The sequence below is a fragment of the Urocitellus parryii genome, chromosome 4, assembly GCF_045843805.1.
Source record: "Urocitellus parryii isolate mUroPar1 chromosome 4, mUroPar1.hap1, whole genome shotgun sequence".
Taxonomy (NCBI): Eukaryota; Metazoa; Chordata; class Mammalia; order Rodentia; family Sciuridae; genus Urocitellus; species Urocitellus parryii.
This window is the reverse complement of record NC_135534.1, coordinates 205,043,783-205,061,268: the sequence shown is the minus strand read 5'-3', so window position 1 is coordinate 205,061,268 and position 17,486 is coordinate 205,043,783. Positions and strand designations below refer to the sequence as shown.

At 57.2% G+C, this 17,486-nt stretch overlaps 1 protein-coding gene across 4 annotated transcripts; it reads left to right on the top strand.

Annotated features, from left to right (window-relative positions):
* Window positions 1-1,151: 1,151 nt before the first annotated feature.
* Sh3glb2 (SH3 domain containing GRB2 like, endophilin B2) lies at window positions 1,152-16,806 on the top strand. Of its 4 annotated transcripts, XM_026386507.2 has the most exons (11): window positions 1,152-1,273; window positions 5,428-5,569; window positions 6,228-6,356; window positions 10,189-10,322; window positions 10,570-10,662; window positions 12,729-12,791; window positions 14,270-14,293; window positions 14,718-14,807; window positions 15,022-15,122; window positions 15,549-15,789; window positions 16,121-16,806. In XM_026386507.2, the coding sequence occupies exons 1-11, from the start codon at window positions 1,211-1,213 to the stop codon at window positions 16,226-16,228; spliced, it is 1,188 nt and encodes a 395-aa protein (XP_026242292.2). In that variant the 5' UTR covers window positions 1,152-1,210; the 3' UTR covers window positions 16,229-16,806. The 4 variants fall into 4 exon arrangements, with proteins under 4 accessions (XP_026242292.2, XP_026242293.2, XP_026242296.2 ...); XM_026386508.2 differs by lacking the exon at window positions 14,270-14,293; XM_026386511.2 differs by lacking the exon at window positions 15,549-15,789.
* Window positions 16,807-17,486: the final 680 nt, after the last annotated feature.

Below are 17,486 nucleotides of genomic sequence, written 5' to 3'. Positions count from 1 at the left end.
GAATAGCCCGCAGAGACAAATGTTGGCCAACCAAAGTATCTCATCTCACGCACTGGGTTTGGGCTCCAGCCCCAGGGCACCCTTCTTTCCCATGATCCCTCTCTACATCCCACTACAACTTTGGGAAACCAGAGGGGACAAATAGCAGTAGAAGGTGAGTCCACAGCTGGCTTGTCCCGGCTCAGTTGTTCCATAGGGTGACCAAGATCAGGGCAGAAGAAGAGAGGGGAAGGTGAGAGCAGAGGAGGAGATTCCCAGGGAAAGAGGTAGAAAAATTGGGAGACCAAGGGCCTATCAGACAGGGGACAGTGTTGGAATAAAGGGAAAGGGAGTTGAAAAGGCACAAACGGGAGAGGAAGGGACACAGGAGGGGCCAGCCATAGAGGCCTGCTCAATTTAGAGATCTATTGCTGGGCTGGGGATGTGGCTCAAGCGGTAGCGCGCTCGCCTCGCATGCGTGCGGCCCGGGTTCGATCCTCAGCACCACATACCAACAAAGATGTTGTGTCCGCCGAGAACTAAATAAAATAAATATTAAAAATTCTCTCTCTCTCTCCCCTCTCTCCTCTCTCACTCTCTCTTTAAAAAAAAAAAAAAAAAAAAAAAAAAAAAAAAAAAAATAGAGATCTATTGCTCAGCTGCAGAAAGACTGTAGTTAATGAAAATGTGTTGTATATTTCAGAACTTCTGAAGAGATAGATTTGTAATGTTCTCACCACAAAATAAGGATAAATAGGTGAGAACATGTTAATTAGCTTGCTTTCATCATTCCACGATATGAACATACATCAAAACATCACTTTGTAACCCCTAAATATATACAATTCTTACTTGTCGATTAGAAATAGAATTTGTAAAAAGCAGCAGCAAGAGGGCAACTAGTATGTAATTATGCTGTGCACCTGCAATAATCTAGCCGCACGTGTGCTTTCAGGCGTAATAATCCCAGGGGGAGCGGCCCGAGAGGCGGGGCGGGCTCCGGCCGGCAGGGGCAGCAGCGAGCCCGGCAGCTGCCCGCCAGGCCCCGCCCCGGCCGCGGCGCCCCGCCCTGCGCTCGGGCGGCTCGGCGGCGGCTCGGCGGCGGACTGGCCGGCGGAGGGCCGGCGCTGGCAGCAGGTGGGCGGGGTGCGGGCGGCGGCGGCGGCGGGGCCGGGCCGGGGGTTGCCCGCAGCGCTGGGGCCCGCGCGGCGGCCGTGCGTGCGGGCGCGCCATGGACTTCAACATGAAGAAGCTGGCGTCGGACGCGGGCATCTTCTTCACCCGGGCGGTGCAGGTGAGGCCTGGCGCTGCGCCGGGCGCCCGGGGCCCGGATGTGAGGCGGGCGGCGAGCACCCTGCGGCAGGAGCCTGGGGACACGGGTCTACCCTGGCCCTGCTGCTGCCACCGTGCCCGCCGCGGCGACACCTCGCCCCGCTGAGGCCCTGCTCCTTCTTCCCTACCCAGAAGAGAGCAAGAGCCGGGGGACCCGGCGCCCTGACCGCACGGTCTGCGTGGCCCAGGGCCCGTGAGCAGGGCCTGAGCCCTGTTGCCTAGGAAGAGGTAGCAGCGTCCACCATTTGGACCTGCCAGGTTGTCCCGCTGCCCTGGCGCCTGCCACCTGGAGGGGGGAGCGGGCACTGGGTGGCTCCTACATCCCTGTCCTTGTCCAGCAGTGATTCTGGACTCTACTGGGGCGTTTGGAGACATGGGTCCCAGGCCAAGGCCACAACCCCTTCTCTGAGCCTCAGTCTCCACACCTGTGCAATGGACAGGTGGTCCGGTGGTTTCCTATGGTCCGTTTTCCACGCTTGGATAGTCAGGCCGGAAGCCAGGAGTTGTTTTCTTTCTGCTCCACGGGAGGCCTGTTTCCTCCATTCCCCAGGCCTGGGGGATGGGGAGAGGGCCAGGGTCTGGCTCATTGCCCTCCTTGGGAGGCTGCCCAGGCCCATTTTGGGGAGGCTGGAGCGCATTCTGTCCATTTGGGGTGAGAAAGAGAAACTGAGGCAGCTCCATGTCCTGGTGAAGACCTGAAGTCAGCTATGGGTGTGAATGCCCCTCGTGTGACCTTGGGGGAAGGGGCTTCATCTTGCTCGGCCTTCTTGAGGTGAGAAATGAGGTGAGAAACAGGATGAGCCTCCCCTGTGCCCAGGCTGGATAGGAGGGATGCTGTAGCCGTGCTCACTAAAGGCAAGCTCCTGGTTGGGGTTAGGGTGGTTTAAACTGCACCAGTGCAGCGTGTGACCTTGGGCAAGTCACTGTCTGAGCCTCAGTTTGCACCACTGTAAATCAAGTGTGAGGCCTCCAAGGGTGGGTGTGGGACTCCATGAGATCCTGCAAACCCAGGGCCGGCCCATCTCAGTATTCTGGGAACAGGTTCTGTTGTGCTGTCCTTGTCATTGTTGGCTCTGCTGCGCAGTTGCAGTTCTCTGTCCCTAGAGAAGCCTAGCCCCAGCTACTCACTCAGAAGCCCGTGTGGCCATGTTTACTAGAAAGCACTGTGTCCCTTTGAGGAGGAGTGCCCTGGTAAGGGTGAGGATTGTGCCTCCATTTTCCAAGCTGGGAGATGCTGGGACCCAGAGCCCCAGTCCAGCTGGGAGGTGGCAACCTTTCTTTGTGTTGTTATGGCAACCACTCTATCTCCCACATCTGGGAAGAACCTGATCTGCCACTTTCCTGCTACTGGTGCGGCCCTGCCACCTGACCTGGCAAGGCCCTCAGAGGGAGCATTGGGTGTGGGGGGTTGGGCACGGTGGCCTGGTGGGGGCAGCCCACAGGGTCACTCACACTGGAAGGGGAGCCAGTGCCCAGAGCAGGGTGGAGGAGGGAGCTGGGAGTTTATAAATAGAGGCTTTCTCTGCTCTGCACGCCCACCCCCAGCTGTTGCCATCTAGCTGGGAGCAGTCTCGGACTCAAGCACCAAACCCTTTCCCTTTGGCAGGAATAGGACAAAGTGGCAGGCCAAAGGAGAGGGGCCTGAAAAGTGACTGGGCAGGAGAGGCCACTGGGATGGCTGGGTCTAGGCTGCCCTGGGATGGAGGGGCTTCTTTTTACCAACATGTGGGCAGCTCTCTGGTCAGTGCCACCTTGTGCCAGGTTGTGCTGGGCGGGCGCCCCACCCCTGTGTACCCTGAAGGACTTTAAAAGCTTCACCTCACCCCGACCCCACAGGGCACAAGAGGGCATTGGCCCTGAGGTGAGACTCACAGAACAGGATGCCTTTTGCAGAAAGATACTAAGGTGGTTTCTAGGATGGAGGGCCCCAGAGCTGGTCGGAAAGTGAGGCAGGCTGTGTGCGGTGGGCTCAGGGAGAGCACTTCAGGGGGCAGAGCAGCCCAGATCAGGGCCCTGAGGGGACAGCTGAGGGCATTTTTTGTTAAGGTTGGGAGTGGGCACAAATGCTGCCGAGCCCACTGATGTCATGGCATCAACAGCCGTGGTAGTGGGAGAAGTACTGACAAAAAAAAAGCCAGAGGGGCGGTGGCATTGCCACTGTCCAAGCCAGGCAGGCAGTGGTGGGCAAGGGATGAACACCCGAAGGGTTGGGAAAACCTGGTAGAACCTCAGACTTGGGTGGGTACAGGTGTGAGCGCCAGGTGGCTGGGCAGGGTGGCGCCTTAACCTTAACCCCAGTAAGAAAAGTGGGCTCCAAAGTGCATTGTAGGGTGACATCATTAGTGCCATCAGGGAAGCTCCTGAAACCCAAAGGGACCTGAGGGAGGCCTCCTTATTATGGGTGATGATGATGATACTAGGCTCACATTTATCAGTCCCATACTGTGCGCCAGCCAGACACTCTGTGAGACAGGTTATCTGCATTCTTGGGGGGAAAACTGAGACCCAGCAGGGCACAGTGGTACACTCATAATCCTAGCAGTTAGGGAGGCTGAGATAGGAGGATCCAAGTTCAAAACTAGCCTCAGCAACGGCGAGGCACTAAGCAACTCAGTGAGACCCTGTCTCTAAATAAAATCCAAAATAGGCCTGGGGATGTGCCTCAGTAGTCAAGTGCCCCTGAGTTCAATCCCCAGTGCCAAAACAGTAACAAAAACCCCCTGAAGCCCAGAAAGGTGACTTTGCCTCTGTCAGTCTTGGTTTCCTCATCTGGAAAATGGGACTGGCAACAGCCCCCTCAAAGAGCTAGGTAGGGTAAAGCGTGCTCAGTGATAGGGCAATCGGGGCATGGCCCAGGGTAAGGTGCAGGCCTGAGACACTGCCCCCTCACTCTGGGGATTGTGAGGAAGTGGGGAGGAGGAGGCGGCTGTGACCCTGCCCACCCTGCACTGCAGGGAGAAACCCAAGCCCTGCTACATAATTGATGGCTTCTGGGCAGCCTGAGCTGGCAGCTGCTCAGCTCCCCACAGCTGGAGCCGTCTGCAGTGTCTGGGTGATTCATCACTGCCAGGTGGCTCAGAAGGGCCCCCAGCCCCCCAGATCATGCCAACCCAGACTCCAACACAGTCCTGCCTGCGTTTATCCTCAGTGTCCACATCTGTGAGATGGGAAGCTTGGCCCTGCCTTGTATGGACATAGTGAGCCCTGGGAGCCCCTGGCCAGGCTGGTCTGTGGCACCTGCTGCTGTCCTTAACTTCTGCCTCACCTCCGGCTGTTTGGCCGTGACCATGGGCAAGCCTCATCTCCTAGCTGGAGAAGGCCTGGGTATCTGTTTGGAAAGTGGGTACATTTGTCTCAGGGCCCTTTGATCAGAGGGGTCAGGACTAGGGCCACTTGCCCATTGTTCCTAGTGGCCTGCATAACTCCTGCCAGCTCTGATGGGGACTTGTGTGACCTCCTGGGGCCCTGGGTGTGCCCAGTTGCTGGCACCGTTGAGCTGGCGGTGTTTTCTGTCCACCACACCCGGCAGCCGGAGGCCAAGCACTTGGCCATCTCTCCTCCCGCACTCCTTCCTGCTCTGGGCACAGCCCTCGCGGCTCACCCCAGCTCCTGTCTCTCCTCAGCCTCTGAGCAAGAGTTTGCAGCTGGAGGTGCTGATGGCTGGAGAGGCAGAGCTCTTTCCCCAGCTCACACACCTTGACAGGGCAGAAGTGAGGCCCGAGTCAGGCCCTTTCAGTTCTAGAAGCCTGGCAGCCCCTTCCCAGCAGTTCCCAGGTGCCATGGAGCCCCTGACCACCCTGGGCCTCTGTGCCTGGTTGCTGCCTGAGCACTTGCTACCAAGTCCTGCGCCTCAGCATCAGGCCTAAAAGACCCAAGAGGTGGCCCCCCGAGGCCCCTGCCTGGCTGGGCGCTGTGCCCGTGCAGGCATGTGCATGTGGGGAGAGCCTGTGGCCTTCCTTGAATTCCCAGGAGGACTGTGATCCCAGCACCCTGGTTCTACAGAGGGACACACTGAGGCCCAGAGTGGGGTTGGAACTTGGCAATGCTGTGAAGGTCCTTGACCCTGGAGGATTGGGGCCTTCCTCCTCCCCTTCCTGATCCCTCTCCACCCCGCAGTTCACGGAGGAGAAGTTTGGACAGGCCGAGAAGACCGAGCTTGATGCCCACTTTGAAAACCTTCTGGCGCGGGCAGACAGCACCAAGAACTGGACGGAGAGGATCCTGAGGCAGATGGAGGTGCTGCTGCAGCCCAACCCCAGTGAGTGGGCGCCGGGGGAGGGGAGGGCAGCGGGGGGCACAGGCTGTGGGGGCGCTTGGTGAAAACGAGGCAGGAGGCTTGGCTTTGGGCTGCAGGACATTCCCTGGGGCAGTGGAACTGTCAGGTGTGGCACAGAGGAGGTGAAATGCCTGGCAACTCAAGCCCCTTTGGGAGAAGGTGCAGGCAGAACCCCAGCTTGTGAGCCGGACCCAGAGATGGGAAGGGCTGCCCAGCCACACCACAGGCCAGGAGCGGCTGGGGCTGAGTGCAGGGGAACCTGGGGAGAGAAGTGGCTTTTGGGTGACATGCGTATGCACCTGTCGTCTGCTGTGTAGCCAGCTGCAGTGTCTGAGAGCTGCTGGGGGCCAGACCATGTTAATAGATCCTGTGTTCATGAGGGGATGGGCACAGGCTTTGGCTTGCCCCCCCCCCCCCAAGCTGTGTGATCTCAGGCAGGCATGTTGTGTCTCTGAGCCTTGGCTGCTTCCTCTGTGGAGTTAGGGGTTGATGGAAGCAGTTGTGCAGTCAGAGGTGGGCACCTAGGCTGGGCACTCCTGTGGGCAGGGCCTGGCCTGGCCTGGACCTGTCTGTCCCTGTGGCTTTCTTCTTTGGGCTTGGACCTGTGAGCCCTGTGGCTTTGGCTGCTGCTTCCCCACAGGTGCCCGAGTGGAGGAGTTCCTATATGAGAAGCTGGACAGAAAGGTCCCCTCGCGAGTCACCAACGGGGAGCTGCTGGCTCAGTACATGGCGGAGGCGGCCAGCGAGCTGGGGCCCACCACTCCCTATGGTGAGCAGCCCCACCAGGACCGGGCTCCTGGGCTTCCCCATCTCACCTTCCCTCTTCCCTCCCTCCCTCCCTCCCTCCCTCCCTCCCTCCCTCCCTCTCTCCCTTCCTTCCTTCCTTCCTTTTTAAAATATTATGTAGCTAACGCCTGGATTCATTCCACGTGTAAGAACCACCATCCCTTCGAAGACGATAGAGTAGAAAGTGAGACCCTCCCTCAGCCTCCTTTGGTGTGTGTGAATTTATTTTCTTTTTTTTTTTTTTTTTTTTTTTTTTTTAAAGAGAGAGTGAGAGAGAGAGGGGGACAGAGAGAGAGAGAGAGAATTTTAACATTTATTTTTTCTTAGTTCTCGGCGGACACAACATCTTTGTTGGTATGTGGTGCTGAGGATCGAACCCGGGCCGTACGCATGCCAGGCGAGCGCGCTACCGCTGAGCCACATCCCCAGCCCCGAATTTATTTTCTTTATTGTTTTGGCACTGGGGACTGAGCCCAGGGCCACTCTGCCACTGAGCTAATTCCTTAGCCCCTGGCCCCATTAAAAAAAAAAATTGAGTCAGGGTTTTACTAAGTTGTCCAGACTGACCTCCAACTTGTGATCCTCCTGCCTCAGCTTCCCAAATGGCTGGAATTATAGGAGTGTGCCCTGCATCCAGCTTCATTTTAATTTTTGTTGTTGTTGTATCTTCTTTTTTTTTTTTTTTTTTTTAAAAGATATAAGATAGTATCCATTAAAAAAAAAAATCTGGGGCTGGAGATGTGGCTCAGCGGTAGCACGCTTGCCTGGCATGGTTCGATCCTCAGCACCACATACAAACAAAGATGTTGTGTCTGCCAAAAAACAAAATAAATAAATAAATAAATATTAAAAAAAAAAATCTTTATTTTTATGTGGTGCCAAGGATCAAACCCAGTGCCTCACACATGCGAGGCAAGCGCTCTACCTCTGAGCCACTGTCCTGGCCCTGTTGTTGTATGGTTAACATTTTTAAAAAGCTCCCATTCCTTAATTCTGTGTATTACATACGTGTTTTAATTTATCACAGTCTTCTTCAGAATAATCCTCTAATCCCAGCAGAATATGAAAATTTTGCTACAGTATAACTTTGTCCCCCCTTCCTTCCTGCTATGATTGTCAGAGGTGTTGGTGTCTATATTACAAGCCCAACAGTAGTCCATAGCTATAGTTTTATGCAGTTATCCTAAAATTAGCTGGGCACTGTGGCGCACGCCTGTAATCCTAGCGGCTTTAGAGGCTGAGGCAGGAGGATCGCAAGTTCAAAGCCATCCCCAGCAACTAAGCAAGGCCCTAAGCAACTCAGTGAGACCCTGACCCTAAATAAAATACAAAATAGGGCTCAGTAGGCAAGTGCCCTGAGTTCAATCCCTAGTACCAAAAAAAAAAAAAACAAAACAACATCAGTTAAGGGAGGAAAGAGAACTGTCCGCCTGTATGCTGATTTTTATACTTTAGGATTGCCTTTCCTGTGCTCCTTTTTTTTAAGTTGTAGATGGACACAATATCTTTATTTTGTTTTTGTTTTCACGTGGTGCTGGGGATCAGATCCATTGTCTCCCGAATGCTATGCAGTGCTCCACCACTGAGCCCCAGCCCCAGCCCATTTTGTGTTTTATTTTGGGACAGGGTCTCACTAAATCATTGAGGCTGGCTTCAAATTTGCAGTTCTCCTGTCTCAGCCTCCGGAATTGCTGGGATCACAGGTGTGCGCCGCTGTGCCCGCTCTTTATGGATATTCTTTATTTGCTGAGTCATTGTCATCATGATTTCCTTGAATTCTTTCAACATGATTCTTTCTTGAAAAGAATCTAAAGTGCCTGCTAAGGCTAGCGTCTGCTTCCCTAGAGAATGTCTTATTCTTTTTTCTCCCTGCGTCTTTATAAGTCTCATAGTTTTTTTAAAATTATTTTTATTGTTGTTGTTGTTTTAAACGTTTTAGACAATAGCTCTGGATTCTGGTACCCCTGGGGGTTGTTGCTGTTTGTTTGTTTAAAGACTTGTTTGAGGTACTTGTTTATAGAATCTATGAAATGTGTAGCTACTAATGTTTCTGCATCCCAGAAACATTTTTAAAACAGTAGTTCATAACTACTGAAATTTTTTTTTTTTTTTTTTTTTTGGTACCAGGGATTGAACCCAGAGGCACTTAACCACTGAGCCACATCTTCAGCCCTTTTTTGGTATCAGAGACAGGGTCTTGCTGAGTTGCTTAGGGTTTTCTTAGTTGCTGAAGCTGGCTTTGAACTCACAATCCTCCTGCCTCAGCCTCTGGACAGGCGTGCGCCACCGCACCTGGCTATTTATACTTTTGAGCTTGGCCTTGAGGATTGCTCCTGGATCAGCATGTAATAGTGATCAGGCAGTGATTGCTCAGAGGTTGAGCCGTGAAGACAGGCAGTAAGTGTGTGTGTGTGTGGGGGGGCATGTTCGGAGGTCAACAGTGAACAGTCTGCCACATTTTTATTCTGGGAGTGTGCAAGGCCGCTGTTCTCCAGGGTGAGCGAGTGCATAGCTGGAGTTCTCCGTCTCTCCTGAGCATGCTGCAGGTGTGCGCAGCCTGTCAGGACTCACTTTGACTGTGTCCTGGGTCTCCTGTTAAATCTCTGGCAGGTGTGGGGCTTGTTCCCACCCACATCACGGTGCCAGGGGACCCGCTGCAGGTCTTTCCTCAGCACGGTTGTGATTAGTGTGGTTGTGATTGCTGCGGATTCCAGCAGCGTCCCAAGGGCCCTCTGGGCTTCCAGCCCAACCAAGTCAGCCGCTCCTACAGCAGAGCTGGGGCTTGTGGCTCGCCCCCACCCTGGCAGAGCCACACGCATTCTCACTGGGTGCACTAGTTTTGAATCAATGCTCTTCAGTTGGTTTGTTGATGCCAAGGATTGAACTTGGGGGCACTCGCCCACTGAGCCACACCCCCAGCCCTGTTGTGTATTTTATTTAGAGACAGGGTCTCACTGAGTTACTTAGCACCTTGCTTTTGCTGAGGCTGGCCTCACACTTTTGATCTTCCTGTCTCTGCCTCCGGAGCTGCTGGGATTCAGGCGTGCACCACTTTTCAGTTTATTTTTGTCTTTGATCAGTTTCTGGAGCCTGGAAATGGATTTTTTTTTTCCTTGGTACCAGGGATTAGGATTGAACCCAGGGGCGCTTAACCACTGAGCCACATCCCCAGCCCTTTTCCATATTTTATTTAGAGACAGAGTCTTGCTAAGTTGCTTAGGGCCTCAATAAGTTGCTGAGGCTGGCTTTGAACTCTCCATCCTCCTGCCTCAGCCTCTCGAGCCACTGGGATTACAGATGTGTGCCACCATGCCTGGTTTTGGAGGTGGATGATTTTTACAGTTGTTTCCAATTAATGTCACCTTTTCGGGGAGAGTGTGACTGGTCTAGCTCCTCTCTCTGGTTCTGGAAGTCGTCTTCCCAAGCTTTTTTTTTTTTTTTTGTATTGGGGATTGAACCAGGGGCACTCTACTAGTGAACCACATAAAAAGGGCCACATTCCTGGCCTTTTTAAAATTTTATTTGAAACAAGAGTCTCACTAAGTTGCTGAGGCTGGCCTTGAACTGCTCTCCGAGTCACTGGGCTCAAAGGTATGTGCCACCATGGTCAGCCCCCCAATCTCTTTAATGGCTCTGGTATTTGTTTTGGGGATGTCCCAGTGTTTGTCCTCCCGCCCCCGTTGATGGCTCTGTAGGTCTCTGCCAGGCAGACTGCTCTGCTCTGGGTCCTCAGGTCTCTCCTTGAGCTCCCCCTGCACCTGGGGTCAGAGTAGCCTGGGCCCGGCCTGATCCCCACCCACCACTGCTTTCCCCAGGGAAGACGCTCCTCATGGTGTCTGAAGCGGAGAAGCGCCTGGGGGCTGCAGAGAGGGATTTCATTCACACGGCCTCCATCAGCTTCCTCACACCCCTGCGCAACTTCCTGGAAGGGGACTGGAAGACAATTTCGGTGAGGGGCCTGGGACCACTGTCCTTCCTGGCAGCCCACAGCCCCTGCTCAGAACTCTGCACAGGCTCCTGGCTGTGCAGAGGGCCAGGACCCCGTGGTCTCCAGGGTTGGCTCCTGTAGGCTGAGGGAGCTGCCACCTTGGGCCCCAGTTTCCTTGTCTCCCTCGCAGCTCAGGGCCAGTCTTGCCGTGGCCGAGCGTCTCCCAAGGCTGGCCGGAGCCTCACTGTTCCCTGTTCCCACCCTGCAGAAGGAGCGGCGGCTCCTCCAGAACCGGCGCCTGGACCTGGATGCCTGCAAGGCGCGTCTGAAGAAGGCCAAGGCGGCGGAAGCCAAGGCCTCGGTAGGTGCCCACCTCCCGCCCAGCCTGGTTGGAGCCGCGGAGGGGCATGGGGGAACTTGGTGTCAGCATGAGCCTTCTCCCTGTCCTGGCTGGGGCTGGACTCCGCGGCTGTTCAAGTCAAGTCCTTCTCCCGCCCCAGGGGAGCCCTGATGGTCCTAGGGCAGATGATTATGGGTTGAGTGGACCAGCAGTGCCCCACCTGGGCACAGGCTGTACCTCACGGCCTCCCCAGACAGCCAGCTGGAGTTTCTCGCATGCCCTGCCCGCCGGATGCTCGGCTCTGTGTCCCTGGCTCTGTGTCCCTGGCTCCGCCTGGGCATGGCTCCCCTACTAACTCTCTACCTGCTGCTTGAGTGCTGGTCCAGTGTTCCCTGTACCTGGCTCCCCACGGTGCTGTGGAGCGCACCAAAATTGGACAGCCCACCTGCTCAGGGGCTGTCTGAGGGACAGGGCCTGTCTGAGGGACAGGGCCTGTCTGAAGGACAGGGCCTGGGCCTCCCTGCTGGCTACCAATGGGATCTGGCATGGAGACCTGGGCTGACTGAGCTAGGCAGGGAGTGGGAACTGGGCCTGAGAACAGGTACGCTCCTGGCCTGCCAGGCACCTGGGGGTGCAGGGGACCTAATGGCTACCTCGAGCCCTGAGGAGGGTACTCCTGGGCCCAGGGCTAGGGACACTGCCACTTATGGGTCCCTAGGCTCTCAGCCAAGGAAGGCCAGGCCTAACATGGGTGAGAGTCCAGGTGGGCTCACAGCTGCCTGAGCCAAACCTTACTTGTGTTCCCCTCCTACAGTGTGGCCATGGCACCCTGGGCGCAGGCATGTCTGCAGCACCTCCAGTGACAGCCAAGGGAGGTCTTAGCTGGGTGCAGAGTCCAGAGTGGAGGCAGGGGGCTCCGTGACTCTGGTCTTGAAGAGTGACCTGTGGCTTTTGGGATGACCTCTTCTAAGTCACCTGAGCCAGACATCCTCTCTCTGTCACTCTGGGCTGGACAACCTCATGCCAGAACGAACTCTTCCTCCACTGGCCAAGCCAGAGGAGCCTGTCCTTAGGGCAGTGGTGTGACTTCTCCCCTCAGTGGGCCCCAGTTAGGCCAGAAAGGAGCAGCATCTCAGAGGCCTCAAGTCCCTGGAAAACACACACACACACACACACACACACACACACACACACACACACACACTTCTGCCAGAGGACCGGCTGCGTGCACCCTTCTGCCTGTCCACCTGGTGTCCCCCCTGGGGCCGGGGCCTGCTCCCGCCTGCTCTGTGGACTCACTAACTCTTTGTTTTTGTTCCTTTCTGTTCTGCTTTGGGTAACTTGGCTCAGTGTGAGGGAGATGTGAGTATACCTGTCCCCATGCCGTGCTGCTTCTGGCCCGCCTGTCTTGCCCTCGGGCCCCAGTGCTGTGGCCAGCCCAGGGCATGTCCTTGGGCGTTTTGCAATCAGCTGGTCTCCCCGCCAATGCCTCTGCAGCGTGCGGAGTCTCTGGTTGGGGGGTGCAGGTGTTGCAGCCTGCAAGGCAGCTTTTTGCAAATGTTGAAAGCCTGTCACTCTGTCCATCTCTGCATCCATCCGTTTACCCTCATTGTGGGGGAGGGTCCTGGCCCCCAATACAGGAGCCAGAGGCGTGGTGTGCAGACACTCTGGGAAGGGGGAAGCTATGGCAGGGGTGGGCTGTGTGTAGGGGACTGTGGGTCTGACTGGGGCCTCTGAGTGCCACTGCGGTCCAGGGAGGAGGGGCGAGGCCCAGACTGGTTTGCAAGGACTGTGACGGCATGACGGTATCTGCAGGCTGTCTCCTTGCCCGCCCCATCTCTGCTGGGCTCCCCAGCACACTCACCCGCCAGGTCCTTATCTGGACTCACCCAGCTGTAAACCCACCTCATCTCCAGTGGGTTGGAGTGGGTACAAGGGAATATGTGGGGTTTTTGTCTGTATCCTCCTGTCCCCAGGGCCAGGGCCTCTGGCATCTCCTTGTGGGAGACTCTGGGGCAGCCTCCTGGCCTCGACCCAGTCCTGACCCAGGGTGACCCTCCCCCCCCATGAACTCTGTTCCCCGCCAGACGGTGCCTGACTTTCAGGAGACTAGACCTCGTAATTACATTCTCTCGGCCAGCGCCTCTGCGGTAAGCGCCCCCCACCCCTCAGCCTCCTCTCCCCCCACAGCCCTGCCACTGGCCCTGACTGCACAGGAACCAGGAGCCAGCAGGTGAGGCAGTGTGCTGCTCACATGGTCAGGCCATCCTGGCAGACTGGGGGAGACAAAGGTCAAAGCAACAGGGAAGAAGCAGCCAGCCCCTGCCTCTGCCCATGGCTGGCCCCAGTGCCCAGTGACCATGTCACTAGATTTGCTTCTCCCTGCAAAATGCTGAAGATAGCAGCTTTGCCAGCTGCACTGGGCCACCCGGTGAGCTGAGGACACCCTCATCCCATCTCCAGGAGGTCTGAGCGTCTGCCTGCCCCCACCTCCCTTGAGGAGGCGCCCTGCTCCCCAGTTGCCTTCACATTTCTAAATGTGATGGGGGCCCAGGCCTGTCTTACCCAGCTCCACACGCTCTCAGGCAGTGGCACTAGGCTTGTGTGGCACACCTGCTAAGTGACCCGAGGCATAAGGAGGTCCCTGGAGGGAGTCAGGGGGACCAGAGGCTTGAACTTTGCCTTGGGGGTCTCGTGCAGCTCTGAGCAAGGTGGTGGTTGCCAGTCCAGCAGGAGCGAGGTCCACTCCCCTCGTGCCCGTCACGACCACCCTGCACACCTGCTGCCCTCCTCCAGCTCCCCTGGTTAGGACCCTCCCACACCGGCCACTGGCCCCGCACTTGTCCTGAGCATGCTGCTGTGTGTTCATGCGGTCATTCCGTGGCTGGGAACTGTCCATTGAGCCGCCCTGGTAGTTTATTTAGATTGACCCCATGCTGGGCCTGCCAGTGTGGCCGTGAGGATGCTCCTCCCTGGTGTGGCCTGGTGGCCAGCCTGGTTCACTCTCTGCCTATCCGTGTTTTTGTCCTGGGTCAGATTTCCACAAGTGGGGGAGAAGTGGGATCTCCTAAATCACGGTGGGGGGAGGGGGGTCTTTCTTCTCTAGACTCTGGATGACACTTCCCGCCCCCCGCCCTGGGCCGAGTGGAAGGAGAAACATCCTGGAGGGTGGCGGCCGCCCTGTTTTTTTCTTTTGCCACTGACCCCCAGTGTGACTCAGGCCCGAGGCTGCCTTTCTCTGCCGGAGGACAGAAAGGTTCTGTGACTGGCCCGGGTCACATGTCCTGCCTCCCAGCCCTCCAGCCTTAGCCAGGAGTCAGGGTGGGGTGGGGACACTTGGTCTCTCTGGAGACCCCCTGTCAGAATTGGGGGGCTGACACTGTAGGAGAGACACAAGCAGGACGTCCTGGCTGGCTGTCCCCTCCCTGCATGTGGCATGTTAGATGGGCCGATTGTCTGCTCCCTGCCATCCAGCAGGCCTCCCCCAGCCTCAGCTCCTGGTTGAGTGGGTGGGGGAGGCAGAGGGACTGGGTGGCAGGGCTGGTTGCTGGGAGCTGGGGCTGGGCATGGGCTCTGGGTTTGAGCTGTCCCCCTCCTTGGCTGACTGGTGCTATTGTGGTCTCTGCAGCTTTGGAATGATGAGGTGGACAAGGTGAGTTGGGGTCTGGAGGCTTGTGGGAGGAGGACCAGAGAAGGTGGAGATGGGGGTCTGTGTTTCAGTCTCTGGGCTCTGCCCCACATCCACTGAGGCCACTGGCAGGGGCTGTTTCCTGGCCTCTCTGAGCCCGTTTCCCCGTGGGAGACATTCGCTGTGTGGTGCTTAGGGCCTCGCAGCACGAGTAGGCACTGGAGAGATGTCTGCTGGGTGGATTTTCCCCAGGGAGCTAGGGGAAGGCCTGCCCTGCCGCCACCAAGTGGGCTTCAGCTTCTCAGGGTTCAGTTGAGAAGTTGGGTGGACACAGATGTCTGCGTCCCCAGGGAGTCCAGTGGGACTGGGAGAGCCAGGGGAAGGCTGGTGGGAGGGATGGTGGCCGATGCTGGCGCTCATGCTATCACACTCGGCCCCCACTGCCCAGGCTGAACAGGAGCTCCGAGTGGCCCAGACAGAGTTTGACCGGCAGGCAGAAGTAACTCGTCTCCTGCTGGAGGGGATCAGCAGCACACACGTGAGTTTGCCCCGGTGCCCTGCTGTCCGCATCCACCAGTGGCAGCACCTTTCTGAGAAGGGTAGCACTGGGAAGGTCACAGTGGTGGCTTTGTGCAACAGGCCAGTCCACAGGCTGGGCCTCTCCAGCCTCCCCTGGCAGCACTGGTGGTGGGGGCAGGGTCTGTGAGGACAGGGTGGGGATGACCCTGCCCACCATGGGCCTCTCTCCCCAGGTGAACCACCTCCGCTGCCTGCACGAGTTCGTAAAGTCTCAGACAACCTACTACGCGCAGTGCTACCGCCACATGCTGGACTTGCAGAAGCAGCTGGGCAGGTGCGGCTGGGCCCCGAGTCCCAGGGTCCCCTAGCTCCTGGGCCCATCGTGGCCCAACTTCTCCAGCTGAAAGACTCCTCCCGTGAGCTCAGAGGGCCTGCAGCTTGGAGCCAGATGGGAGGGCTCAGCCCAGAATCCTGCCTAGTCACCTCCTGTGTGGTGGCAAGCTTCAGGTGGCTGTCCTTGGGGACTGCTGAGTCCCCTGGGGTAAAAGCAGTTTAGAGAAGGCTTGAAGGGAAAGGGGGTTCAGCAGGGACAAGGGAACAGGGCCATCTCACTCTTCTGCTTGCTTTGCTTTTCTCTTTGTGCTGCCAGCGCCCAGGGTGCCATGTAAGTAGCTGGGGCCAGGAACTGGGAGGGGCCCTGGGTTACCTTGTGGGGCTCCTACAGGCCCCAGATCCTGCTGAGATGCCCCCTCTGCTCCAGATTTCCAGGTACCTTTGTGGGCACCACAGAGCCTGCCTCCCCGCCCCTGAGCAGCACTTCACCCACCACCGCTGCGGCCACCATGCCTGTGGTGCCCACTGTGGCCAGCCTGGCCCCTCCGGGAGAGGCAGCACTCTGCCTGGAGGAGGTAGCCCCCTCCGCCAGTGGGACCCGCAAGGCCCGGGTGCTCTATGACTATGAAGCAGCCGACAGCAGTGAACTGGCCCTGCTGGCTGACGAGGTGGGCCTGGTTCTGTAAGGGGGGAAGGTGAGGGCTGTAGTAGGAGCCACTGGAGAACCAAGGCTGGGAGCACTGCTGACAGCTCCGTGCCACCGTCCCAAGAGTCTCTCGGGGACCCTGGGGGAAGTGGGGCCTGAGGGGTCAGGTAAGGGGAGATGGCTTCAGCTCTCCAGGAAACAGCCCTTCTCTGTCATGCCCCCATAGCCAGTAAGATGAACACCCACCACTGGAGGTGTAGGTGCCCTGGGAGATGACAGCTTTGTCTGCACCTAGCCCTGGGGCCAGTTCTGCCCTTGGCCAGGGCATAAGCTTCCCTGTCTGCTTTCTGTAGCTCATCACCGTCTACAGCCTGCCTGGCATGGACCCCGACTGGCTCATTGGTGAGAGAGGAAACAAGAAGGGCAAGGTCCCTGTCACCTACTTGGAACTTCTCAGTTAAGCAGGCCCCTTCCAGGCCCTGCCCAGGGCACAGCCCTACCACTTATCTTGTCTGCTGGTGACACAGCTGCTCAGGGTGGAGATATGAAGCCCATTCTGCCCATTCCCCTGGTCATCCAGCTGTTTAAGGGAGTCCAGAGGCTGAATGGCCCCAGGCTCCCTGCCAGCCCTGCTTCTGATCTGTGGTTCTGGAGCCCCGGCCCTGCCTGCACTCCCCATGCACCTCAGCCCTCCCAGCTCCCAAAGGAGGGAGGGACACTGTACTCAGCACAGAGGCGGGCCTAAGATGCACCCTTAGGATGCACGGGGGCACCTGTGGCAAGAAGAAAGCACCTGCCTTTTAGTTGCCAAAGGCCAACAGCGGGACAGCAGTGAAGCAGGCAGGGCTCTGGCAGGGGACAGGGTCAGGCCCAGAGCAGCAGCTGCCCGGTGCTACCCTGTCCCTCCTGTCCAAGCAGCGCGAGCCCAGTACGTGGCTGCAACTCACTTCTGCACACACTTTTTAACTGGTATTTTTACTTCTGCCTGTCTGCTTGCTTTCTAGCTAACAGCAAATAATAAATCCTTTGTGTGCAAGTTGCCGAGACTCCTGTTGGTCCACTGCATGGGCAAGGCTGGCCCTGAGGGTGGGGACAGACTCCCCTAGCCCTCCTCTGGGTGGAGGTAGCCTAGAAGGAGCAAGGTGCCATGCTGGCGGGCTGTTCCTAGAGCACTAGGCAGAGGGAAGGGAAAGTCCTTCACAGCCTGCACTCCCACGCAGGGCTGGGTTCTCAGAGCAGCGTGTGGTTCCCACACATTATAGGCACAAGGAACATTATTTGTAAGAAAAACTTCCCTAAATTTAGACTGTGGGGCAGGCTGTCGTTGAATTTGCGCGACTACTAAAGCTCAAGTAACCGACAGCTGTGGGCCAAGCGTGGAGCCAAGTGCGCAGTCCAGTGCGCACCTGGGAGTCCTCTACCCGGCTCAGCGTTCACACTGTACGGACGAGGGAAAAGGCCAGACAGTTGCCTCATTCCTCAGGTGGCCAAGCAAGGACTCAAACCCCAACTCAGCCTGCCCCTGGGGACCTCCAGTGTGCTACCAGCAGGCTTAGCTGCTGGTAATGATGCTGGGGTTTCTGGCGCCGTAATGAGAAGGCGCTGAGCTCCAGAGAGGCAGTGCTCAGTGACAGGCAGCCAGCCCAGCAGGGGCCTGGGCAGACCCAGGCATGCCAGCAGGGGGCGCATCTGATGTCCTGGGAGGACCCCAGCAGAGGA